The following is a 22,725-nucleotide window of genomic DNA, read 5'->3' on the forward strand; positions in this document are numbered from 1 at the left end:
TCCCAAAGTGCTGGGATTACAGGCATAAGCCACCCACCGCGCCCAGCTGACATTTTTTTTTTTAATTGCAATAATTTTTGGTTACATGGGTAAGTTATTTAGTGGTGACTGCTGAGATTTTGGTGCATCTGTCACCTGGCAGTGTACACTGTACCCAGTATGTAGTCTTTTGTCCCTCACCTTCCCACCCTTCCCCCAGAGTCCCCAAAGTCCAATATATCATTCCTATGCCTTTGCATCCTCATAGGTTAACTCCCACTTACAAGTGAGAACATACGATATTTGCAAACCCAGATATTTTTATCCACAGGTTTCTAGTTGACAGGGTAGGTACTCCAATGTCAAAAGCTGTTGGGACCTCAGTTTCCCCAAGGAAAAATGAGGGTTGAGTTTATGTCCTCCAAGGTTTCTCTGACGTTCTTAGCTCCGTGTGTCAGGAGTTCTATGGGTGGCTTGTATTGTGTCTTCTCAGGGCAGAGGGCTGGGGCTGGGAGCCCATGGAGGGAGGGCCTGACTTGAGCCCCAATGCCCCTCACACTGTGTCCTGAAGGCCATCCCACAGGAGTCACTTGGCTCTCAAGTTTCCCCACCCCAGGCCCCAGTCTGAAGGGCTCCTTTGCAAGGAGTTGCCCCCTATGACTGCCACTGCCTGTCACCAATGCAAAAGCTGCTTAAGCAGCCTCCAGAGAGGGAAAGGAAAGAACCTTGCTTTTCCCAAGTTCTGCAATGAGTCAGTCTCAAGGAGCCATGGGACTCTGTCTATAAGTCAGTGAGCTGCTTGGCCAGCTCTGTGTGGAAATGGCATGATGTGGGCAGGATCCCCATGTCTTGAGAAGGGTTGCTGTGCCCAGAATGTCCTGCCAAGTGCACCAGTTCCTAAAACAAAATAATCCATCTCTTTGGATGGATGATTTTACATCACAATTTTACAATATGCATCGCAGTTTTACAAAATGCAGATATTCTCTGGGAACAGTCCAAACCTCTGTGGCGATTCCCACACTTTGCTGGGCATCCGGGCCCCTGGGGAGCTTGTTAAAGGGCCAGTGCCCTGCTGTGCACCCCACCTCGATCAGGTTGCTGTGGGCAGCAGGGCAGCTGTGATTAATGGGCTCCTGGGGGATTCTGATGCAGATTTCCTAGGACTGCATTTGAAGAAATGTTTTGCTGACATTCCTAGCTTAATGGGTTACTTACAGGTTACTTTTTCTCTCCCCATTAGAAGTCTGGAAATGCAGGTTTGAAGGCATCAGGGGGCGGGGAGAGGGATCCAGGTCTTCTATAATGAGCTGTAAACGATAAACAAGTCTGGCTAGATCTGTGTCCAAACAGACGGATGGGACTAACAAGCTCTTACGTCCCTGGAGATCACAGACAAAGTCCTCTTGGCTTCTGGTCCTGACTTGTTGCCCACTAACTCCGTAGCTGCTTCTCAGATCTTAGTTTTCTCACTTGTAAAATAAGGGGGCTGTAAATAAGTGGAAGCCCTGGTGTCAGAAGAGGCATCAGAGCCGGTTTGTATTCCCACTGTGTGATTTTGGCGAATTAGAGAACGTTTCTGGGCCTGTTTAACCATCTGTAAAGTGGGGCTATAAAATGGAGACTTAGCTGCTAGGGTTAATGACGGAATTAACGGAATCAGTGTTTGACACCTAAGAAGTGCTCTATGTTAGTCATTATTTTTTATTATTTTAATAATATCATCTCTGAGGGCCTTTTTAGGACTTCCAGACCGAGTCCACGCCCCTGGGGGACTTCGGAGCAGTAAAATGTAGTGGCAGGAGGCACCTCGGCCATCGCCCACCCCACCAGCTGGGAGACTCGGGCAGGTTATTCACCCTTCTGCACCTCGCTTGACTCACTTGTATAAAGGGAACAGTCACAGTAACTGCCTCACGGAGTTACACTCCGAGGACTTAGATAATCCACGGACACATTTAGCCCAGTGCCCAGCACTCGGCTGGAGCTCCAGAAAGGTCAGCTATTGTTATGAAGCGTAGGGCGGGGAGGGTTCATCCTCTTGAGCGGTCAGGCCAGCCTGCATTTAGGTACCCGGTGGGGGCGGAGCAGGGGCGGCGCCGGCGCACGCACTCTTTTTTTTATTTTTAAAATTTCACCCGGGTCTTGACAACCGGTACAACCCTGTTCTCCCCTGTTCCGGCCCCCGAGCCAGAGGATTCGCTTTTGGGTGAGCAGCTGCAGGGATGGTGACTCGGGCTAGCTCAGATGTGGCTGCCCTTAGTCCCCAGCTGCGCCCTCCCCCGGCCCTCCCCAGCCCTCTTCCGGCGCCTGCTAAAGCGAGAGAAATGCCCTCGGGGGAAGATATGTAGCAATCCAACGGAACGTGGAGATCAACGTTGTGTTTTCTTCGCGCCCACCCGAAATTAAAGGGCGGTAGCGCGGCGGGTCTCAGCCCCTCCCGGACGCCAAGGCCCGGCCCCCGCCCCTCGGAGCCCCGCCCCCGCAAGCGGAACCGCGCTGGGCGAGGCCCGGTTTGGGCCGTGCGAGAATGGGCGTGGCCTGGCCTGGGCGGGGCGGGCGCTAAGACCCGCCGGAGCGCCGTGAACGTCACCGAGCGGCGCCGAGGTCCCGGGTTGAGCGGGAGGCGCGATCGGTCCGGTCGGTGGCTCCCCGCGGCGGGGCCGGGCCCGATCTCGGGCGGGAACCGAGCCCAGAGCCGGTACTGGGGGAGGGGAGAGGGGGCGTGATTCCCGCCGGGAGGGATTCCCGCTGGGAGGGATCCGGCGTAGCAGGGGGCGGAGTCTTATTCCAACCCAGCTTCGCTTTCCGCCTGTCCGGTTTTGCGCTCCCGGCCCTGGGCATCCAGCTGTTTCCCTCTGCGTCCGCGGCCCTGCCCTTTTCGGGGGTACCGCTGTGGTCTTTCCACCCCTCGAGACAGCGGGGCGAGGGGGCGCGGGCGGCCAGTGGATAGAGGCTGATTCCCCCAAGCACGGACGCCAGCGTGGGGGTGGAGGTTCTTCCAGCTGCCCTGAGCCTGTGCGAAGCTGGAAGTCCTGCTCCAGTTCCCAAAGACTGTGGGGAGGGAAGAGACGGTGGAAGCGAGCGGGTTCTGGGCTCCTGGGTCTCTGGAACTACCCTCTGCCCTTGCCCCAACACTCAGGTAGCGGGAAGGATGACCACGCTCACACGACAAGACCTCAACTTTGGCCAAGGTAGGGAGGCTGGACCTGCGGGCCCGGGGGCGGGGGCGTCTGGGCTGGCGGGCTTCCTCGAGCGCACCACCGGCTTGTGCCCCCCTGCAGTGGTGGCCGATGTGCTCTGCGAGTTCCTGGAGGTGGCTGTGCATCTCATCCTCTACGTGCGCGAGGTCTACCCCGTGGGCATCTTCCAGAAACGTAAGAAGTACAACGTGCCAGTCCAGGTGAGGCACGTCCCAGACCACAGAGTAGTTACAGGGTGGACTTTTAAAAACTCTTTGGTCAGGCGCGGTGGCTCACGCCTGTAATCCCAGCACTTTGGCAGGCCGAGGCGGGCGGATCACCTGAAGTCAGGAGTTCAAGACTAGCCTGACAAACATGATGAAACCCTGTTTCTACTAAAAATACAAAAATTAGCCGGGCGTGGTGGCCAACGCCTGTAATCCCAGCTACTCAGGAGGCTGAGGCAGGAGAATCCCTGGAACCCGGGAGGCGGAGGTTGCAGTGAGCCGAAATGGTGCCACTGCATTCCAGCCTGGGTGACAAGAGCGAAACTCCGTCTCAAAAAAAAAAAACGTCTTCCACTTCAGGCCACGCCACCTCATTCCGCAGGGCCCTGCCCATGCCTTCCAGTTCCAAAGTGGTGTTGCCTACCCACCCCTCAGAAGGGAGTTCCCCTTGCCAGAAGTTAGGGACCAGGCCTGATAAGAGTTACCCCGGGAGTGGCCGGGCATGGTGGCTCACACCTGTAATCCCAGCACTTTGGGAGGCTGAGGTGGGCAAATCAGGAGGTCAGGAGTTCAAGAAACCAGCCTGACCAACGTGGTGAAATCCTCTCTACTAAAAATACAAAAATTAGCCGGGTGTGGTGGTACGTGCCTGTAATCCCAGTTATTAGGGAGGCTAAGGCAGGAGAATCGCTTGAACCCGGGAGGCAGAGGTTGCAGTGAGCCCAGATCGTGCCACTGCACTCCAGCCTGGGCGACAGAGCGAGACTACGTCTCAGAAAAAAAAAAAGAGTTACCCTGGGGGCATGGTGGCACTTTGAAGGAGCTCCTGAAGCTGGTGAACCTTGGTGTGAGGAGGGTATTTCCAAAAACCTCCACACCTTCTCCCTGCCATTTATCCTAAACTCAATAGGTTAAAGTTAAAAGGTAGACAAAGCAGTGTGCATCGCACTGTAGCTCCAGTCCCTAGAAGTGCCTGTCTCTGGAAGGCACTCAGGAAACATGAGAATAAGTGGTGGAAGCTTAAAGGACATCCAGGTGGTCCCCGCTTCAAGTCCCCACACCACCATTGTTTTCTCACTTCCAGTACGGTATTCAAGACATTACATGAGGTGGTCAGCACTTTATTTTATATTTTATATTTTATTTTATTTTATTTTTTGAGACTGAGTCTCTCTCTGTCGCCCTGGCTGGAGTGCAGTGGTGTGATCTTGGCTCACTGCAACCTCCACCTCCCGGGTTCAAGTGATTCTCCTGCTTCAGCCTCCCGAGTAGCTGGGATTACAGGCGTGTGCCACCACACCTGGCTAATTTTTGTATTTTTAGTAGAGACAAGGTTTCGCCGTGTTGGCCAGGTTGGTCTCGAACTCCTGACTTCCGGTGATCCACCTGCCTTGGCCTCCCAAAGTGCTGGGATTACAGGCGTGAGCACTTTATTATGAAACAGGTTTTGTGTTAGATAATGTTGCCCAACTGTGGGCTAATGTAAGTGTTTTGAGTGTGTTTAGGTAGGCTTGGCTAAGCTATGATGTTCTGTATGTTACGTGTATTAATTGTATTTTCCACTGGTGATTTGATGGGTTTATCCAAACATAAACCCATAGTAAGTTGAAGGTCACCTTTAGAGGGAAAAGGAAAAAAATAATTGACATTTACTCAATTCTTTGTGATGAAGTGATTGAAGCTCAGAGAAGTTAAGGAATTTGCCTGAGGCCACACAGTTCCTTAGTTCTTAACTTTTGAAATCTGATTACGTTTTCCTGGATCCTTTTTCTGGAAAAATGCCTAAGTGCACAAAGATACAACTTTAGGGACTTTTCAGACTCTGGAGGAGTCCATGGACCCCACATTAAGAACCCCTAATGGTATATTAAATGCTCATATTGGGATTGAGTTCTTATCTTTTTTTTCCTTTGAGATGGAGTCTCGCTTTGTTGCCCAGGCTGGAGTGCAGTGGCTTGATCTCAGCTCACTGCAACCTCTGCCTCCCAGGTTCAAGTGATTCTCCTGCCTCAGCCTCCCAAGTAGCTGGGATTACAGGTGCCACCTCACCTTGCCAATTTTTGTATTTTTAGGAGAGACGGGGCTTTGCCGTTTTGGCCAGGCTGGTCTCAAACTCCTGACCTCAGGTGATCCACCCACCTCATCCTCTCAAAGTGCTGGGATTACAGGAGTGAGCCACTGCGCCCAGCCTGAGTTCTTATCTTCTAACTTCTTTCTCTATGGATAAATTCACAGTTCTTAGCCTCTTCTTTTTTTTTTTTTTTTTTTTTTTTGAGATGGAGTCTCGCTCTGTTGCCCATGCTGGAGTGCAGTGGCGTGATCTTGGCTCACTGCAACCTCTGCCTCCTGGGTTCAAGCGATTCTCCTGCCTCAGCCTCCCAAGTAGCTGGGACTAAGGTGCCTGCCACCATTCCCGGCTAATTTTTGTATTTTTAGTAGAGCTGGGGTTTCACCATATTGGCCAGGCTGGTCTCGAACACCTGACCTTGTGATCCACCCGCCTCAGCCTCCCAAAGTGCTGAGATTACAGGCGTGAGCCACCGTGCCTGGCCAGTTCTTAGCCTCTTGAGGGAAAGTGGGGTCTCCTGGGTAGGGAGCCCTGGAGAGCTGCTGGGCCTCTGACCGAAGGCAGACAGGGCCTTGGGCTCCTGGTCGTGTTGGGTGGTTTCCCCATCTGTGCTTTGGGCCTCATCAGCCACATGGTGTTGTGTGCAGATGTCCTGCCACCCGGAGCTGAATCAGTATATCCAGGACACACTGCACTGCGTCAAGCCTCTCCTGGAGAAGGTGAGGGTGCACTGGGCTCCCCAGCCACCTCACCCCATGCTCATCCCTGTCCCTGTGTGCTCACAGTCCAACTCTGGGATGGGGTGATGCTAGGACTCTGGGGGGTCTTCATGGCTCCGATACCCAGAAGCCTGTTCCCTGCACTCTGGAGACCATCCCAACCCAGGGGTAGGCCCCAAGGCATGTGGGCCATGTTCAGGGTGCTTGGGCCTGGGAGCCTGGGTTGGAGCTGGCTCTGAGTAGGGGCTGCCCCGGAGGGTTCGGGGTTCTTCTCACATCCGTCCCGTTCTCCATGCTAAACATTCTGTCTGAGCCGAGCCCCTCAGGGTTTCTTCCCCATCTAGTCCTAATCTCAGACTTCCTGGGACCTTCCCTATGGGGCTCGGGCATTCTGTCAGCCTACACCACTCATGCTGGAGGGTGCCAGCTTCTCAAACCCGCTGTCTGTGCTTTTGGGGACCCCCAGCCTAGCAGCCGAGCAGGGCTGTGAGTGGGCCATTTCCCCTCCTTCCTTGGGCAAGGGGGTGGAGGCGGGGTGGTGGAGTAGGGGTGGGGTGCCTGGCTCTGCAGTGGGGGTTCCTCTCTTTGCAGAATGATGTGGAGAAAGTGGTGGTGGTGATTTTGGATAAAGAGCACCGCCCAGTGGAGAAATTCGTCTTTGAGATCACCCAGCCTCCACTGCTGTCCATCAGGTGGGCTGCCCCTGTCCCTCGCCCACTAGCTGGCATCAAGTCTGTCTCTGGCAACACACCCACCCCTTTAAGGCGGCCCTTGAATACCTTGGTAAAGGCCTGGGAGGAGAAAGGGCAAGACACGTGAGCCTGACGAGGGGACAGCCTGTGAGCAGCTGAGATGGGTCCAGAGAGATGACATGAGCTACCCAGGGTCACCTGGGTGGGGGCAGAGCCCAGGACACAGAACCAGTTTTCTGACTCCCCAGGCAAGTGTCCAGTCAACTCGAAGTTGACCCCTGGCACATGCGTTAGTTGGTCAATTGCATGCTTCCAATGGTGAGGTCAGGGCACTGGAATCTGGCACCAACCTGTCCCCATGGGCTGTGTGGCCTTAGGCAAGCCCTTTCCCCTCCTGGCTTGGTGTCCTGGTTCTTGGGCCTGGCTGCACATTAAAACCACCTAGGGAGGCCTCCTCAGACCGGCCCTACCTCCCCTGCCTGTCGCCCCCCGCCAAATTCTGACTTTGTCTAGGGTGGAGCTGGGCATTTCTTTTAAACTCCCTTGCTGGTTTGAACGTGTGGACCGGATAGGGAGCTGGGTCCTAGGCATGCAGCACTCTCACAGGTACTGGAGGGGGTTCTGTACCCCAGGTCTGCATCCAGGCTTGATGCCTGTGGTGGAGGGGAGGGCGCCAGTGTGATGGGAAGACCTCCTCTCACTCCCAGCTCAGACTCCCTGTTGTCTCATGTGGAGCAGCTGCTCCGGGCCTTCATCCTGAAGATCAGCGTGTGTGATGCCGTCCTGGACCACAACCCCCCAGGTGTGTCCACTCCCCTCCCACCCTCTCTTCCCTTGGCGTTTCCATGGTTATCTCGGGTTGGTCTGTGTTCCCAGGTCCATGTTTAGCTGTTCCGAGACTCATCTCTTCCTAACCCTGAGAGTCCACCTCCTCTGGGAAGCTTCCCTGATTGATTCTACCTGGCTTCTATCTCCCTATTGACCGGGGCTTTTCTTAGCACTTGCTTTGCCATCTGCTCTGGGGGTGCTGCCGAGCCAGCAAGGGAAGTGGGAAGAGGCTGGGCCCAGTGGCTGGCACCAGGGCGGCGGGGGAGCCTCCACCAACCCCTTGTCTCTCCAGGCTGTACCTTCACAGTCCTGGTGCACACGAGAGAAGCCGCCACTCGCAACATGGAGAAGATCCAGGTCATCAAGGTGAGATGAGACGGGTCTGGGTCTGGGCGCAGGCTCTAGAAACGTGATGTCGCAGTTCCAGGCGGGCAGGGGCATTGCCTGTGGCCAGCCACCCATTACATTGGTGCGGCAGCGCCTGGCACCCAGCAGGTCCTCAGGCCTGGCCACTGCTCCATCTGGGCACTTGGGGCAGTGAGGAGCCCAGGTGGAGCCACCTACTGGGGCCCCCAGCTCATCCTGGCTCTTCTGAAGTGGGGGCTCTCCAGGGAGGGGTCCTAGCCCACCAGGTTCAGCGTTGGTGCCTGGGGCCTGTTCGTCACTTGGGTTCTATGGACTTGGCCTCTGTGGGGGATGTGAGGGGTCCTGGGGTCTGCATCACCAACAGCTTCCTAGTGATTCTGAGGTTCAGGTTGGAGGCCCTTGGTCTGGAGTGGGAGGGACAGCAAAGTGAGGGCAGGCTAGGGCCCAGCCCCGTCACCCCCCCTGACCTTTGTCTCCTCCCTAGGATTTCCCCTGGATCCTGGCGGATGAGCAGGATGTCCACATGCATGACCCCCGGCTGATACCACTAAAAACCATGACGTCGGACATTTTAAAGGTGAGCTTCGTGGGGACCCGGGAAGCTTTATTTAGGGGCTGCTTACAAAGTGAGGCCCGGCGCTGAGGCCTTACTAGAGGGCTTTCGAGAGAGAACGAGGGAATGCCTGGTGGAGGGGTCCTCCCATCTCTACTCTTCTCCACCTCGGCTATGGCCACGAGACCCCACCCTTGGCAGAGATCTGCCCATCAGGGGCTTCTGTGTCCTCCAGCAGGGATGCCCTGGGTGTCTTCACTGACTGTGGCTGTTTGCTTGTGTCTGTCAGATGCAGCTTTACGTGGAAGAGCGCGCTCATAAAGGCAGCTGAGGGGGCACCTGCCACCCCACTGATGCCCGAACTGTCAGACTTTGGGGGATCCCCGCCTAGGGCAGTGCTGCATGGCTGCCCTGATTCCAAGTGCTCTTATCGCCTCTGTGTGGATCGCCCACCCCAGCCCGGGGCCGCTCAGGTCTGCTTGGAGGATGCCTCCCCCAGGAGGGCAGTGAAGGATGCCGCAACCTCGACTTCTCAGCCTCCTGGGGTTCCGCCGGCCAACACTGTCTGTCTCAAATACTGTGCTGTGAGTTGTTTCAATAAAGGGGCCCCAAGGGCTGGGCTGAGCTGAGCTGTCATTAATTGGAGGGGGAGGGACAGGTATGGCCAGGGTAACCTGGGGGAGGGGCTGCTTCTCCACCAAAATGCCAGGGACCCCCCTCTCCCCACTCCTAAAACCAACCCCAGGCTGGTTTTACTGAAAACATTTATTATTTATTTATTTATTTATTTATTATTATTATTTTATGAAACAGAGTCTTGCTCTGTTGCCCAGGCTGGAGTGCAGTGGCGTGATCTCGGCTCACTGCAAGCTCCGCCTCCCGGGTTCACACCATTCTCCTGCGTCAGCCTCCCGAGTAGCTGGGACTACAGGCGCCCGCCACCACGCCTGGCTAATTTTTTGTATTTTTAGTAGAGACGGGGTTTCACCATGTTGGCCAGGATGGTCTCGATCTCCTGACCTCGTGATCCGCCCGCCTCGGCCTCCCAAAGTGCTGGGATTACAGGCATGAGCCGCCGTGCCCAGCCTGAAAACATTTATTACAATAAAACGTCAGAGCTACGTGACAGTAAGTTTCCACAAGCTGGTAGGGTTGAACCGGGGCAGGAGTCGCTGGTACAGGGACTTCACTGCCCACCCCATGCTCAGCTCCTGCCTGGAGGAACCTCTGGCTGACCCGGACACAGGATGGACAGCTGTCAGAAAATCTGGAGAACAGCTTGGTAGGGCGATTGGGCAGCCTCTTCCTGTCCATGCTTCTGCCCAGGCTGAGTCTCGGAGGAGGCCTGGTTCCTGGTCATCTTGGGGCTGACGACGATGCTGCTGTTGGTGACTCGGGGCCCATACCAGCCTGCCCAGTACTGGGTGTCCCTGCCCCCGTGCTGGAAGAGGATGTAGCGGACACCCCGGGGGTAGTCTGAGAAGGTGTAGGAGACCTGTCGGGAGGAGGGGAGAGGAAGTGACCACCGGGACGGGGGAGGGGAAGGCAGGAGCCAGGTCCTCTAAGAGAGCTGCCCAGGCTGGAAGGCAACAGCTCCAGGCCAGAGAGCAGGGGCACCCTGGGCCCTGAGGCTGCCCTTTGCTTCCTGCCATCCTGGCCCTGGGAGGAGTGGGTAGAGAGAGCAAGTGGGTGAGGCCTCACCTCTGTCCACGCGGCATTGTTCCACTGTTGGATGGTCACAGGTGGGGGCTCGAAGGAGGCCAACACGAAGTAGTCAGCCGAGGCCAGCTGCACCTTGAGTTGGTAGGTGCAGCCACAGTCGGCTCTGGCAGCAAACCTGGTGGAGGAGTTGAGAGCCCTGTGTCCAAGCCACCGAGGGCTGGCCCCAGGGGTGGGGGCAGGTGGGACCTACACATTGGAGCTTGGAGCTTCATTTCCCATCAGCTGACACTGCTCTGCCTGGCCTGCAAGGCCCAGCTGGCTTCAGCGCTCCCTATGCCCCACTGTGGCCCGGGGGTAAGCTGTCTGTCCATGCTGGCCTCCGTTACCCCATCTGAGAAAAGGGACCCTTTTGGGCATCCTACTAAAGATGTGACCTCAAAAATCAAAAGACCCCTCCAGAGAGGCCTGGTCTGTCTGAGCCATGTCACCTGTACTTACAATGGACCAGGCTGTGGATTCAGTGGGAGAGTCAAGGGGGTGGCCTGTGTAATGGGGCTGGCACAGAGCTCACCCTCTGCTCAGCCCAGCCACCTCTCCCCACTGCAGCTCTGCCTACCTCTCCATCCTCGCCCCTTTATCCTCAGAGTGGCAGCCCTGGGGCCTGCCTAGAACTGGGGTCCTGCTTCTGCCACCGGGCAAGCCAGAGCCTGGCACAGTTCTGTGCATAGAGTAGGAGCTCCAAAAAGACTCATGGGATGAATAGGGAAAGGGGCAGGGGAGGCAGGTAGGTCAGGAGACCTGGGGGTTCCCACCCAGTCCAGAGAGGGCTGAGGTCCTCTGTTGCCCAAGTGCCTGTCAGTGTCGGCTGGGCACAGTGGCTCACACCTGTAATCCCAGCACTTTGGGAGGCCGAGGTGGGTGGATCACTTGAGGTCAGGCGTTTGAAACCAGCCTGACCAGCATGGTGAAACATCGTCTGTATTAAAAATATAAAAAAAAAAAATAGCCAGGTGTGGTGGTGGGCACCTGTAATCCCAGCTACTCAGGACGCTGAGGCAGGAGAATTGCTTGAACGCAGGAGGCGGAGGTTGCAGTGAGCCAAGATCATGCCACTGCACTCCAGCCTGGGTGACAGAGCAAGACTCCGTCTCAAAAAAAAAAAAAAACAAAAACAAAAAAACAAAAAACGTGCCTGCCCATGACAGCGCACCTGGGGGCCTCAGCCTCCTCATCTGCACACTGGGGCTACAGTGTCCTGCTGACTACGTCACAGGGTGGTGGGGAGGCCAGGAGGTGCCGCAGGGTCTGGGTGCAGAGCAGGGGCAGAGGCCGGGGCTACCTGGCTCTAGGACACTGCCGTGCAGAGTGGGCACTTGCTATGGGTTGTCTCACTCGGAAGCGCAGTAAGAGGAGCATGTAGAGTGTGGGGACACAGGCCATGGACCCTACTCACCAGTCCTTAACCACGATGTCCGGCCGGAATGTGTCTAGTAGCTCCTCCCAGTAGCCCTCGGCTACAAGGTCCACCAGCTGGGACTTGAGGCACATTCTGGGGAGCAGAGTTGGGGGCTTGCATACCTGGGTGTGCTCTGCGTGGCCCCCCCTCACCCAGGCCTTGGCAGCCCCTGTGAGCCCAGGGAGGTGGTTTGGGGACCTAGGGTATCCCTTGGCCGCTGTGGGACAGGCACTGGCTGGGGCTGACTCTGGCTCCTCCTCCAGTGCAGGAGGGAGTTTGACCCACTTGTGCCTGGGCGGCATTTGAGCCCAGTCCAAAGGCCCATTGTTCCAGGGCACTCTTGTAAACTCAAGTTCCTAGCTTAGGATGGATGCCTGTAGATAGCCCTGGCTTATCTTAACCGCCCAGTGGACTCCTGGCCTGCTTCAGTGATCCCTACCCCCACTGTCCATGAACACAGCACTGAGTGATTCCAGGAAGCAGTGACTCTGGGCAAGTTTTGGGGCCACCTCCCTCGAGCTTTGCAGAGAGGCCTTCTCTTAGGAAGACTTTGCCTGAGACTTGGCAAAGGTGTCCTGACCCTCTGTCCCCTCCACGCAAGCCTGGTAGGTTCAGTTTGCCTTACTCGTAGGATGTGACAAAATACTTCTTGACTTTGGGGTCAGGAAAATCTGTCCCGTGGGCTCCAGGGAGGCTCTCCACCTTCCAGCGGTCCCCACCATTGAAATCGATTTGCCATGCAAACATATCCTCTAGGAAGAACAGAAGCCGAGGTGAGACCCTCTGTGTAAATTCAAAGTCCAACCCTCCCCACCTAGTCCCGGGAGGGCGGGAGGGAGGGTGGTTGGCATTAGTGACCCTCTTGGGAGGCAGGACTTGCTCATGGTCAGGTCTCTGGGGCTGTGGACACCAAAGGGTTAACCAGCTTGTTCCTTCTCAAGGGCATTGTGTGGCCAAGGTACCCCACCAGCCCAATTGTACCCCAACTGCACCTTGGAGCACCCTTACAAAGCACCCCTTCCAACACATTCCCACCTGTCCTCACCATATCAGCTCTGATCTGACTCTGTCCCTCTCACTCAGTCCCAAACTGGCCTCACTCCTAACACGCAGCTGGAGAAAAGAATGCGTGTTACCAGAAATTCTAAACCAACCCCTTCCTCACTTCCATGTTGCGGTGAACTCTGGGAAATACCCAAGTATCAGTTCTAAAAAAATTACATTACAAGAGGCCTGTGAGAATACTGTCCTCAAAGACTAATGTGAGGCCGGGCACGGTGGCTCGCGCCTATAATCCCAGCACTTTGGGAGGCCGAGGCAGGTAGATTGCTCGAACCCAGGAGTTCAAGACCAGCCTAGGGAACATAGCGACACCCCCTTTTTTTAATAAGTAAAATAATTTTTTAAAAAAGGCTAACAACACAGACTGCTTACTTGACCCAGATGGCACCCCAGATGTCCAGGAGGGAGAGGCCCTTGGTTAACTACATAACCCAGGTTGGAGGCCCTGGAGGATGGGTTTGTGGGTTTGTCGGTGGGTCATGGGAACCAAGATTCCCACAGGGCTCAGATGGCCTCTGCCCAGGGCAAGAGTGCCAAGTGGAGGAACAGGTACCCTTTGGGCTGGGTGCTGTAGTAACATGGGTGGACCTCCATTAGGTGGGCCTGGTGGGTTCAGGGGGGCGATCATCCTCTTCACACCGAACTTAGAGGACCTTAGAAGACAATGGTGCTTCTCTACCAGCGCTGCCCAGGCAATCACCGGGGCACTTTTTTTTTTTTGAGATGGAGTCTTGCTCTGTCGCCCAGGCTGCAGTGCAGTGGTGCAATCTTGGCTCACTGCAAGCACCGCCTCCCAGGTTCACGCCATTCTCCTGCCTCAACCTCCCAAGTAGCTGGGACTACAGGTGCCTGCCACCATGTCCGGCTAATTTTTTTACATTTTTAGTAGAGACGGGGTTTCACCGTGTTGGCCAGGATGGTCTCGATCTCCTGACCTCATCGTCCGCCCGCCTCAGCCTCCCAAAGTGCTGGGATTACAGGTGTGAGCCACCGCCACCGGCCCACCGGGGCACTTTTCAAATGGCTCGCTTGCTCCCCCTCCAGGAGCCCGCTATTCTCCAGGTGCTCTGGGGTCCCCAGTAGAGAACCAGAGGAGTAATACAGAAATCCAGGAGCTGGGCTGGTGCTGAGCACAGACCTGGGGGTATCCCAGCAAGGCTTGACTGAGCACTGCCGGCCCCGGGCAGGCCAGGCTGCAAGGCCAGCTCTGTCAGGTGGTATTACGCCGAGCAGGCAGCTTAGCCGGGCAGCTGCTAAATGGAATCTGGGGCAGGCAGAGGGACTGAGTGTCAGGCACTGTCTATGGGGGCTCTGGGATTTGGGGCGGGGGAGTTTGAGGCCTTTATCTCTCGGGACCAAACCCTGGAAGCTGGGCAGTTGTGCGTCTTTGGGGAAGTCACTCATCTTGGGCCCAAAGCTCTACATCTACACAATGGAGTCCACCCCAGTTGTCCTGGCATCTTCCAGGTTCCTTTTGTGTGTGTGTGTGTGTGTGTGTGTGTGTGTGTGTGTGTGACAGAGTCTCGCTCTGTCACCCAGGCTGCTGGAGTGCAGTGGCGCGATCTCGGCTTACTGCAACCTCCGCCTCCCAGGTTCAAGCAGTGCTCCTGCCTCAGCTTCCCAGGTAGTTGGGATTACAGGCGCCCACCACCATGCCTGGCTAATTTTTGTATTTTTAGTAGAGATGAGGTTTTGCCAGGCTGGTCTCGAACTCCTGACCTCAGGTGATCTGCCTGCCTCGGCCTCCCAAAGTGCTGGGATTACAGGCGTCAGCCACCGCACCTGGCCTATTTGTTTTATTTTTAAATTATTTTTTCAGAGACAGGGTCTCACTCTGTTCCCCAAGCTGGAGTGAAGTGGCATAATCTTGGCTCACTGCAACCTCCATCTCCTGGGTTCAAGCAATTCTCCTGCTTCAGCCTCCCGAGGAGCTGAGATTACAAGTGCCTGCCACCATGCCTGGCTAATTTTTTTGTATTTTTGTAGAGATGGAGTTTCACCATGTTGTCCAGGCTGGTCTTGAACACCTGACCTCAAGTAATCACCCATCTCAGCCTCCCAAAGTGCTGGGATTACACGTATGAGCCACCACGCCCAGCCAATCTCCGAGGATCCTAATGAGGATGAAGAGAGTACAGAGATAGCAAGGGGATTCTAAGTACACAAACCAGGTCTCAAAATCAGTTGCTGCTGGAGCCCCAACAAGAAGTATGGTGTGTCCGGGGTGGATGGTGGCTCATGCCTATAATCCCAGCACTTTGAAAGGCTGAGGCGGGCGAATCATTTGCACTCAGGAGTTTGAGACCAGTCTGGGCAACATGGTGAGACCCTGTCTCTAATTTAAAAAAAAAAAAAAAATATATATATATATATATATACACACACACATATATGTATACACACACACACACACATATATATGTGTATATATATGTATATGTGTATATATATAGGAGATGGAGGTTGCAGTGAGCCAAGATTGTGCCATTGCACTCCAGCTTGGGGAATAGAGTGAGACCCTGTCTCTGAAAAAATAATTTAAAAATAAAACAAATAGGCCAGGTGCGGTGGCTGACACCTGTAATCCCAGCACTTTGGGAGGCCGAGGCAGGCAGATCACCTGAGGTCAGGAGTTCGAGACCAGCCTGGCCAACATGGCAAAACCTCATCTCTACTAAAAATACAAAAACTAGCTGGGTATGGTGGTGGGTGCCTGTAATCCCAACTACTTGTGTGTGTGTGTATGTGTGTATATATATATATATATATAAAGTGTGGTGCCTGGTACATAGCAGGTACCAAATGAAGGAAGGGAAAAGGGAAAAAAACCCTGGGAAATACAAGAGAATGTAGCAGGCTAGGTGGGGACCTTCAGCTATGATCATGGGCCCCTCTGGATCCTCATTTTGTTTGTCTGTATAATAGGGCTAACAGGAGGATGGATAAGTACATTTGTAAAGACCTCCCACAAGCGCCTGGCACAGAGGAGGCCCTTGGTCAACATGAGGCAGCTTGGGCTGAGCTCTGGGGGACAGGCAGGTCTGCAGTATTCTTGTGCATTCAATGAGCGTATCTTGGGCACCTGCTATGTGAAGGTGTCACTGTGGATGCTATAGTGTGGCAAACAAGGTCCATTTGGCCCCTGGAACTTGAAGTTTGTGGCAGAAAAAAATAAGGAAATTCTGAAAAAAAAAAATTTTTTTTTTTTTGAGACTAAAAGTTTCACTCTTATCACCCAGGCTGGAGTGCAGTGGAGCCATCTCGGCTCACTGCAACCTCTGCCTCCCAGGTTCAAGTGATTCTCCTGCCTCAGCCTCCCAAGTAGCTGGGAATTGTAGGCGTGGGCCAGCATGCCCAACTTTGTGTGTTTTTAGTAGAGACAGGGCTTTGCCATTTTGACCAGGCTGGTCTCCAACTCCTGACTTCAGGTGATCCGCCCATCTCGGCCTCCCAAAGTGCCGGGATTACAGGCGTGAGCCACCGCGCCTTGTGAAAAGTGTTACAGGGCATGAAATGGGGGTGCTATGCTAGAGGTGGAGAGTGCTGTTTTTAGATTGGGAGCACAAGGCAGGTCTCTGAACTGAGACCTGAAGAATGAGAAGGAACCAAGGGAGTGAGGTGAGAGTTTAGGGTTAGAGAACATTTCAAGTAGTGTGGGAATCTCAAGTGCCAAGGCCCAAGGATGGGAAGGAACGAGCCCGGTGGCAGCCTCCACCCTGCCCCCATGCCACCTTCAGCACACGGGTTGCGCAAGAGGTTCCTATGCAGGCTCCGTAGGAAGTAGAAGATTTTCCAGTCGGCCACGGGCTGGTCCCAGTCCTCGGTGATGAAGCCCTCTCGCAGGCACTTGCGCTTCCAGAGGGTCATGAGGTCGATGAGGTCCCGCCAGAGGCTGCAGACCAGGCGGCAGTTCAGCAGCAGCTGGCGGGCGGGCACATGCGTGAACAGCTCCAGCAGGATGTTCTCGGGCAGCTCGTTAATGCTGTCCAGGGCTGCCTTGGGGTGGGGAGCATCCATGGCCTGTGGGGACAACAGTAGTTATGAGCCTGACCAGGGAGGTGGGCCCTCAGGTCCCCAGGGAACCAGGCCAGGGACTCCTCTCCAACCCTGCATTAGCCAGGTGTGGTGGCACATGCCTGGAGTCCCAGATACTTGGGAGGCTGAGGCAGAGGATCCCTTGAGCCTGGGAGTTCAAGGCTACAGTGACCTATGATCGCGCCACTGCACCCCTGCCCGGGCAACCAAGCAAGACTGGCTAAAAAAAAAAAAAAAAAAAACCCACAAAAGAGCATTTCTGAGGCTGAGGGTCCTTCCAGTAAACAGTAGCCCCTCAGTGGAAAGAGTAGTCATGGGACACACATTCAGAAGAGTGCAATACAAATAGTAAAGTCTTTAGAGACACATTTTTTAAAAGGCCCCTCCCCAATTTAAAAAAAAAATGCTTAATTTTAAAGCCAGTGGGTTGGGTGGACTGTAAGATTTTGTGGAGGCCACACTTGTCTGCAAAGTTCTGTGAGGGTTTTGGTGATTGTTATTTTAATGCTCTGGATTCACTGTTAGACTATAAAATCTTTTTTTTTTTTTTTTTTTTTGAGACAGAGTCTTGCTCTGTCACCCAGGCTGGAGTGCAGTGGTACAATCTCGGCTCACTGCAACCTCCGCCTCCTGGGTTCAAGTGATTCTCCTGCCTCAGCCTCCCGAGTAGCTGGGACTATAGGCGCATGCCACCACGCCCAGCTAATTTTTTGTATTTTTAGTAGAGACAGGGTTTCACCGTGTTAGCCAGGATGGTCTCAATCTCCTGACCCCGTGATGCACCCGCCTCAGCCTCCCAAAGTGCTCGGATTACAGGCGTGAGCCACCGTACCCGGCCAGAATATAAAATCAGTTTTACATCCCAGACTCATTAATGTTCATTTAGTGGTGGGCTAGCACTGAGAAACCACCTTCCTATCTCCAGAAGCTTACTTTGGCCTGGAAGTCACATGTGATAAAACAACCCCATGGGAAGCCCCCACAACACCCTGCTGAGCTGCCTTTGGTGTCAGGCCAGAATCCACTTGGAGATGGCTGGAAAAAAAAAATCTGATGGAGGGTGGCTGAGAAGACTGCCTGGGTTTGAATCCTGGTCTGCAGTGACTAGTTGGGAAGCTGTGAAAAGGTGGGGGTAACTGTCCCGTCCCTGGAAGGGCCAGGAAGACCAAGTGAAGCACAGAGCTTCAGTCAGCACTGCTGTCAGCACAAACCTGCTCTCAACACTGTCTTCCCTGTACCTCTGCATTGCACACGGGTTCTGGAAAACTTCAAGCAGTGCCACAGCCCTGGCCTGAATCTGTCCCTGGGGGCACCTGGTTAGTTCTCTAAGGGGATCCCAGGTACTTACCCCAGGTAGGTGGGAGTTGGCCGGCAGCCAGGGCTCTGCACTGTCACTCAGGTGGGCCTCATCTGCTTACACATGAGGAGAGAATGTTCTAATGTTCTCCACCTACAAGCAGGGAAACAGAACCTTGCTGGCCTCTTTTTTTTTTTTCTTCCCCCCCACCCCGAGACAGTTTCGCTTTTGTTGCCCAGGCTGGAGTGCAATGGTGTGATGTCGGCTCACTGCAATCTCCACCTCCCGGGTTCAAGCAATTCTCCAGCCTCAGCCTCCCAAGTAACTGTGATTACAGGCGCCCGCCACCACATCCAGCTAATTTTTGTATTTTTAGTAGAGACGGGGTTTCACCATGTTGGCCAGGCTGGTTTTGAACTCCTGACCTCAGGTGATCCACCCGCCTTGGCCTCCCGAAGTGCTGGGATTACAGGCGTGAGCCACTGTACCCAGCCTTTTGCTGTGGCCTCTTCTGATTTTCCACAGAGGCTTGGCCAAAGCAGCAGTTCGTAGTCTTCTGAAAGCTCCCATCTCAAAAAACAGGAGGGTGGGTGCATGTTCGCTCCTGCCCAGGGAGGAACACTTTACATGGCAGAGAAAACAGGTGAGGTACTTGTGCCTCATGAAAAATACTTTGCAGGCCGGGTATGGTGGCTCAAGCCTGTAACCCCAGCCCTTTGGGAGGCCGAGGCGGGCGGATCACAAGGTCAGAAGTTCAAGACCAGCCTGGCCAACACAGTGAAACCCCGTTTCTACTAAAAATACAAAAAAATTAGCCGGGTGTGGTGGTGTGCGCCTGTAATCCCAGCTACTCAGGAGGCTGAGGCAGGAGAATTGTGTGAACCTGAGAGGCGGAGGTTGTGGTGAGTCGAGATCGTGCCACTGCACTCCAGCCTGGGTGACAGTGCCAAGACACCATCTCAAAAAAAAAAAAAAAAAAAGAAAGAAAAAAGGCTTTGCAACCTTGGCAACACAGGGAGACCCTGTCTCTATAAATAGTGAAAAAATTCGCCGGGCATAGTGGCGAGTGCCTGTGGTCCTAGCTACTTGGAAGGCTATGGCGTCAGGATCTTCTGAGCCCAGGAGGTCAAGGCTGCAGTAGCTCACAGGCGTGAGCCACCGAACCCAGCCCCTCAGAGATTCTCTACCTTAGAGTCCATGAGGCCTGCCGAGGTCACACTCTAGGAAAAGAAGGAGCCTGCTGGAGCAGAGTGAGCCATGATTGCTCCATGGCACTCCAGCCTGGGCAACAGAACAAAACTGTCTCAAAAAAAGAAAAGAAAAATGCTTTGATGGAAAACAAACAAACAAAAAACCCAATGTGGCCAAGTCTTCTAAGTTCTGAGAAGCAACTGTAAGCATTTGAAAAAAAATGTAAAACTTGTCAATTAAAAATGCTTGTAGTCTGGGCAACATAGTGAGACTCTGTCTCTAGAAAAAGAGAAATTAGGTCCGGCGCGTGGACTCAGGCCTGTATTCCCAGCACTTTGGTAGGCCGAGGCGGGCGGATCACAAGATCACGAGTTCGAGACCAGCCTGGCCAATATGGCGAAACCCCGTCTCTACTAAAAATACAAAAATTAGCCGGTCGTGGTGGTGGACGCCTGTAGTCCCAGCTACTCGGGAGGGTGAGGCAGGAGAATCGCTTGAACCCGGGAAGCAGAGGATGCAGTGAGCCGAGATCACACCACTGCACTCTAGCCTGGGCGACAGAGCGAGAATCTGTCTAAAAAAAAAAAAAGGCTGGGCACGGTGGCTCACGCCCATAATCCCAGTACTTTGGAAGGCCGAGGTGGGCGGATTACGAAGTTAGGAGATCGAGACCGTCCTGGCTAACACAGTGAAACTCCATCTCTACTAAAAATACAAAAAATTAGCCGGGCGTGGTTGCAGGCCCCTACTCGGGAGGCTGAGGCAGGAGAACGGCCTGAACCCGGGAGGCGGAGCTTGCAGTGAGCCGAGATCGCGCCACTGCACTCCAGCCTGGGCGACAGAGCGAGACTCCGTATCAAAAAAAAAAAAAAAAAAGAAATTAGCTAGGCCTGGTGGCCCGTGCCTGTAGTCCCAGCTACACAGGAGGCTGAGGCAGGAGGATCGCTTGAGCCCAGGAAGTCGAGGCTGCAGTGAGCCGTGATCATGCCACTGCACTCCAGCCTGGGTGACAGAGCAAGACTCTGCCATAAATAAATAAATATCGAGGCTGCAGTGAGCCGTGATCATGCCACTGCACTCCAGCATGGGTGACAGAGCAAGACTCTGCCATAAATAAATAAATAAATAAATAAATAAATAAATAAATGCTGGCAACTTCTAAAGGCACTGTCTAGACTCTAGACCAAATAAAAGTCACTGGGCTCCAAGCTAGACACATCTAGGCACCAATAGCTTCCCACCGTGGTGACCGAAGTCTGGTCTCTGGCCCAGTCCGCATTTTCTTGTGCCCCTTCCCCGCCCCCGCCCGGGGCATTTTGTGGTGGGGAAGTCCATGCCAGCCCTAGGAAGCCCTCTCACACCGATCGGGGTCCCCAACTGCCCGGCCCGGCGTCTCGTGCTCGCCTTCTCCGCACCCACCCTCCCAGCAAGCTCTGGTGGCATTGTTACTTCACCGGTTTCTCGGAAACAGAAACTGTGGCTGGGGAAAGGCAGGCGCCGGATCTCGCAGGCGTGTGGGGGCCTGGAGGTCCCCTGACAGTTCTCCGAACCCGGCGCCGGCCTCGGGATGTGGCCAGGGTGGAGGCGGCCGCAGAGCCTCCGCCTGGGTGGCCCCGGGGCCAGGCCCCCAGTCGAAGTCCGGGCCCAGCCGCCCGCGCCCCCCACCCCTGGCCGCCTGGACCAGCGCCCGCAGGCTCAGTGAACGCCCAGGCGCCGGAGACCCCGGCTCCCCACTCGCCCGCCGCCCGTCCCCCCGGGGACGCGACCTGGGCGCAGCGGCGGAGCTCCGGGTCGGCCCGAGCCTACCGCCTCGGCGTCTTCGTCGCTGGGCCCCGCCGCCGCGTCACGCGCTGCGCTGGGTCCCCACCCCCGCCCCGGACCCCGCTGCCGTCCCTCTCGGCTCGGCGCCTAACCCTCGCCGCGGGAAGACGAACCTGGGGTCCCCAGGGCCCGGGCCCTCGCTGCGGCCTGCGTGTCCTGAAGCTGTCTCCCCCTCCAGGCGGCGGGCGGCTCAGCACCCACACCTGCACCCGCCTCCTCCGCAGGGCAAAAGCTCCCGAACGGGCGGCTGGTCCCCGGACCTCCGCACTAGTTCCTTCCTTATGTGGCCCAGGGCTCCATCCTTGACCCGCGGTCCCTTCCCTAGAGGCAGGAGCTGACACCCAGCGGGCTCCTTCTTTCCCTAGGGCGTGATCTCCGCAGGTTTCATAGACTCAAATGTAAAAAACCTGAGGGGCTGGGAGGTGGCTAACGCCTGTGATCCCAGCACTTTGGGAGGCCGAGGTGGGGGAGGATCGCTTGAGGTCAGGAGTTCGAGACCAGCCTGGCCAACATGGCAAAAACCCTGTCTCTACTAAAAATACAAAAATTAGCCGGGCATGGTGGCACACGTCTGTAATCCCAGCTCCTCCGGAGGCTGAGGTGGGAGAATCGCTTGAACCTGGGAGGCTGCAGTGAGCGGAGACTGCACCACTGCCCTGCAGCCTGGGCGACAGAGCCAGACCTTGTCTCAAAAAATAAAAAACCTCTAAGGTTTTTTTGTCAGGATTAAGTTCATGAATTTCTTCCATCAGTCAACAAATATTCAGCAAGCACCTTGTTCAGGCAACCACCAAGGGTTGTGCAGGCTGTGCACTGCACAAGGGGACTGGCCCAGGACACATTAATTGCAGTCAGGGCTACTGTCAGGCCTCTGAGCCCAGGCCAGGCCATCGCATCCCCTGTGACTTGCACGTATACATCCAGATGGCCTAAAGTAACTGAAGATCCACAAAAGAAGTAAAAACAGCCTTAACTGATGACATTCCACCATTGTGATTTGTTCCTGCCCCACCCTAACTGATCAATGTACTTTGTAGTCTCCCCCACCCTTAAGAAGGTTCTTTGTAATTCTCCCCACCCTTGAGAATGTACTTTGTGAGATCCACCCCTGCCCACTAGAGAACAAGCCCCTTTGACTGTAATTTTCCATTACCTTCCCAAATCCTATAAAACGGCCCCACCCCTATCTCCCTTCGCCGACTCTCTTTTCGAACTCAGCCCACCTGCACCCAGGTGAAATAAACAGCCATGTTGCTCACACAAGGCCTATTTGGTGGTCTCTTCACATGGACGCACATGAAAGCTACATCTTCTCCGTGGAAGGCCGTCCTTTTGCAGTTTGCCATGGGCTGGTGGGTGGTGATCCTGCCCTGGCCAAAGCCCTTATCTAGCTCACCCTTGACTGAGATAGCTAAATGTAAGGAGTACTTATTGGGCACTGGATTAGTCCATGTTCACACTGCTATAAAGAAATACCCAAGACTGGGCAATTTATAAAGGAAAGAGGTTTAATCGACTTATAGTTCCATATGGCTGGGGAAGCCTCAGGAAACAATCGCTGGGCGCAGTGGCTCATGCCTGTAATCT

The 22,725-nt window shown here is 54.8% G+C and overlaps 3 protein-coding genes across 16 annotated transcripts in view; 1 reads left to right on the plus strand and 2 right to left on the minus strand.

Moving 5' to 3' along the window:
- DRAXIN (dorsal inhibitory axon guidance protein) overlaps window positions 1-2,203 on the minus strand; it is a 48,869-nt gene extending 46,666 nt beyond the window's left edge. Inside the window, exons 1-2 of the mRNA XM_054541695.2 lie at window positions 1,863-2,203; window positions 1,198-1,289 (exon numbers count right to left, since the gene is read on the minus strand). Coding sequence (XP_054397670.1) covers window positions 1,198-1,250 — 53 coding nt within the window. The 5' untranslated portion in view covers window positions 1,251-1,289; window positions 1,863-2,203. The remainder of the gene's footprint in view (window positions 1-1,197; window positions 1,290-1,862) is intronic.
- The window catches only part of MAD2L2 (mitotic arrest deficient 2 like 2), a 194,819-nt gene that overhangs the window by 8,316 nt on the left and 163,778 nt on the right, over window positions 1-22,725 (plus strand). For 2 of the 5 annotated variants that reach the window (XM_024234122.3, XM_024234123.3), the window contains exons 2-9: window positions 3,122-3,173; window positions 3,264-3,382; window positions 6,104-6,175; window positions 6,767-6,867; window positions 7,575-7,669; window positions 7,988-8,061; window positions 8,546-8,638; window positions 8,904-9,238. In XM_024234122.3, the coding sequence (XP_024089890.1) occupies window positions 3,134-3,173; window positions 3,264-3,382; window positions 6,104-6,175; window positions 6,767-6,867; window positions 7,575-7,669; window positions 7,988-8,061; window positions 8,546-8,638; window positions 8,904-8,945 (636 nt within the window). In that variant the 5' untranslated portion in view covers window positions 3,122-3,133 and the 3' untranslated portion in view covers window positions 8,946-9,238. Of the gene's footprint in view, window positions 1-2,449; window positions 2,681-3,121; window positions 3,174-3,263; window positions 3,383-6,103; window positions 6,176-6,766; window positions 6,868-7,574; window positions 7,670-7,987; window positions 8,062-8,545; window positions 8,639-8,903; window positions 9,239-22,725 lie in introns of those variants that run through there. The other 3 variants (XM_003775811.5, XM_063715112.1, XM_063715114.1) reach the window with 3 other exon arrangements.
- On the minus strand, window positions 9,365-22,393 carry FBXO6 (F-box protein 6). 10 transcript variants are annotated; one of them, XM_024253950.3, is made up of 7 exons: window positions 21,252-22,393; window positions 18,178-18,279; window positions 16,526-16,814; window positions 12,358-12,484; window positions 11,730-11,825; window positions 10,316-10,451; window positions 9,365-10,109 (listed from the first exon to the last, which is right to left on the minus strand). In XM_024253950.3, exons 3-7 carry the CDS (start codon window positions 16,809-16,811, stop codon window positions 9,873-9,875), a joined length of 882 nt encoding a protein of 293 aa, XP_024109718.1. In that variant the 5' UTR covers window positions 16,812-16,814; window positions 18,178-18,279; window positions 21,252-22,393; the 3' UTR covers window positions 9,365-9,872. The 10 variants fall into 10 exon arrangements, with proteins under 10 accessions (XP_024109718.1, XP_063571146.1, XP_024109724.1 ...); XM_063715076.1 differs by having other exon boundaries at window positions 18,178-18,239; window positions 21,252-21,347; XM_024253956.3 differs by lacking the exon at window positions 21,252-22,393 and adding an exon at window positions 21,084-21,211.

The sequence above is a fragment of the Pongo abelii genome, chromosome 1, assembly GCF_028885655.2.
Source record: "Pongo abelii isolate AG06213 chromosome 1, NHGRI_mPonAbe1-v2.0_pri, whole genome shotgun sequence".
Taxonomy (NCBI): domain Eukaryota; kingdom Metazoa; phylum Chordata; class Mammalia; order Primates; family Hominidae; genus Pongo; species Pongo abelii.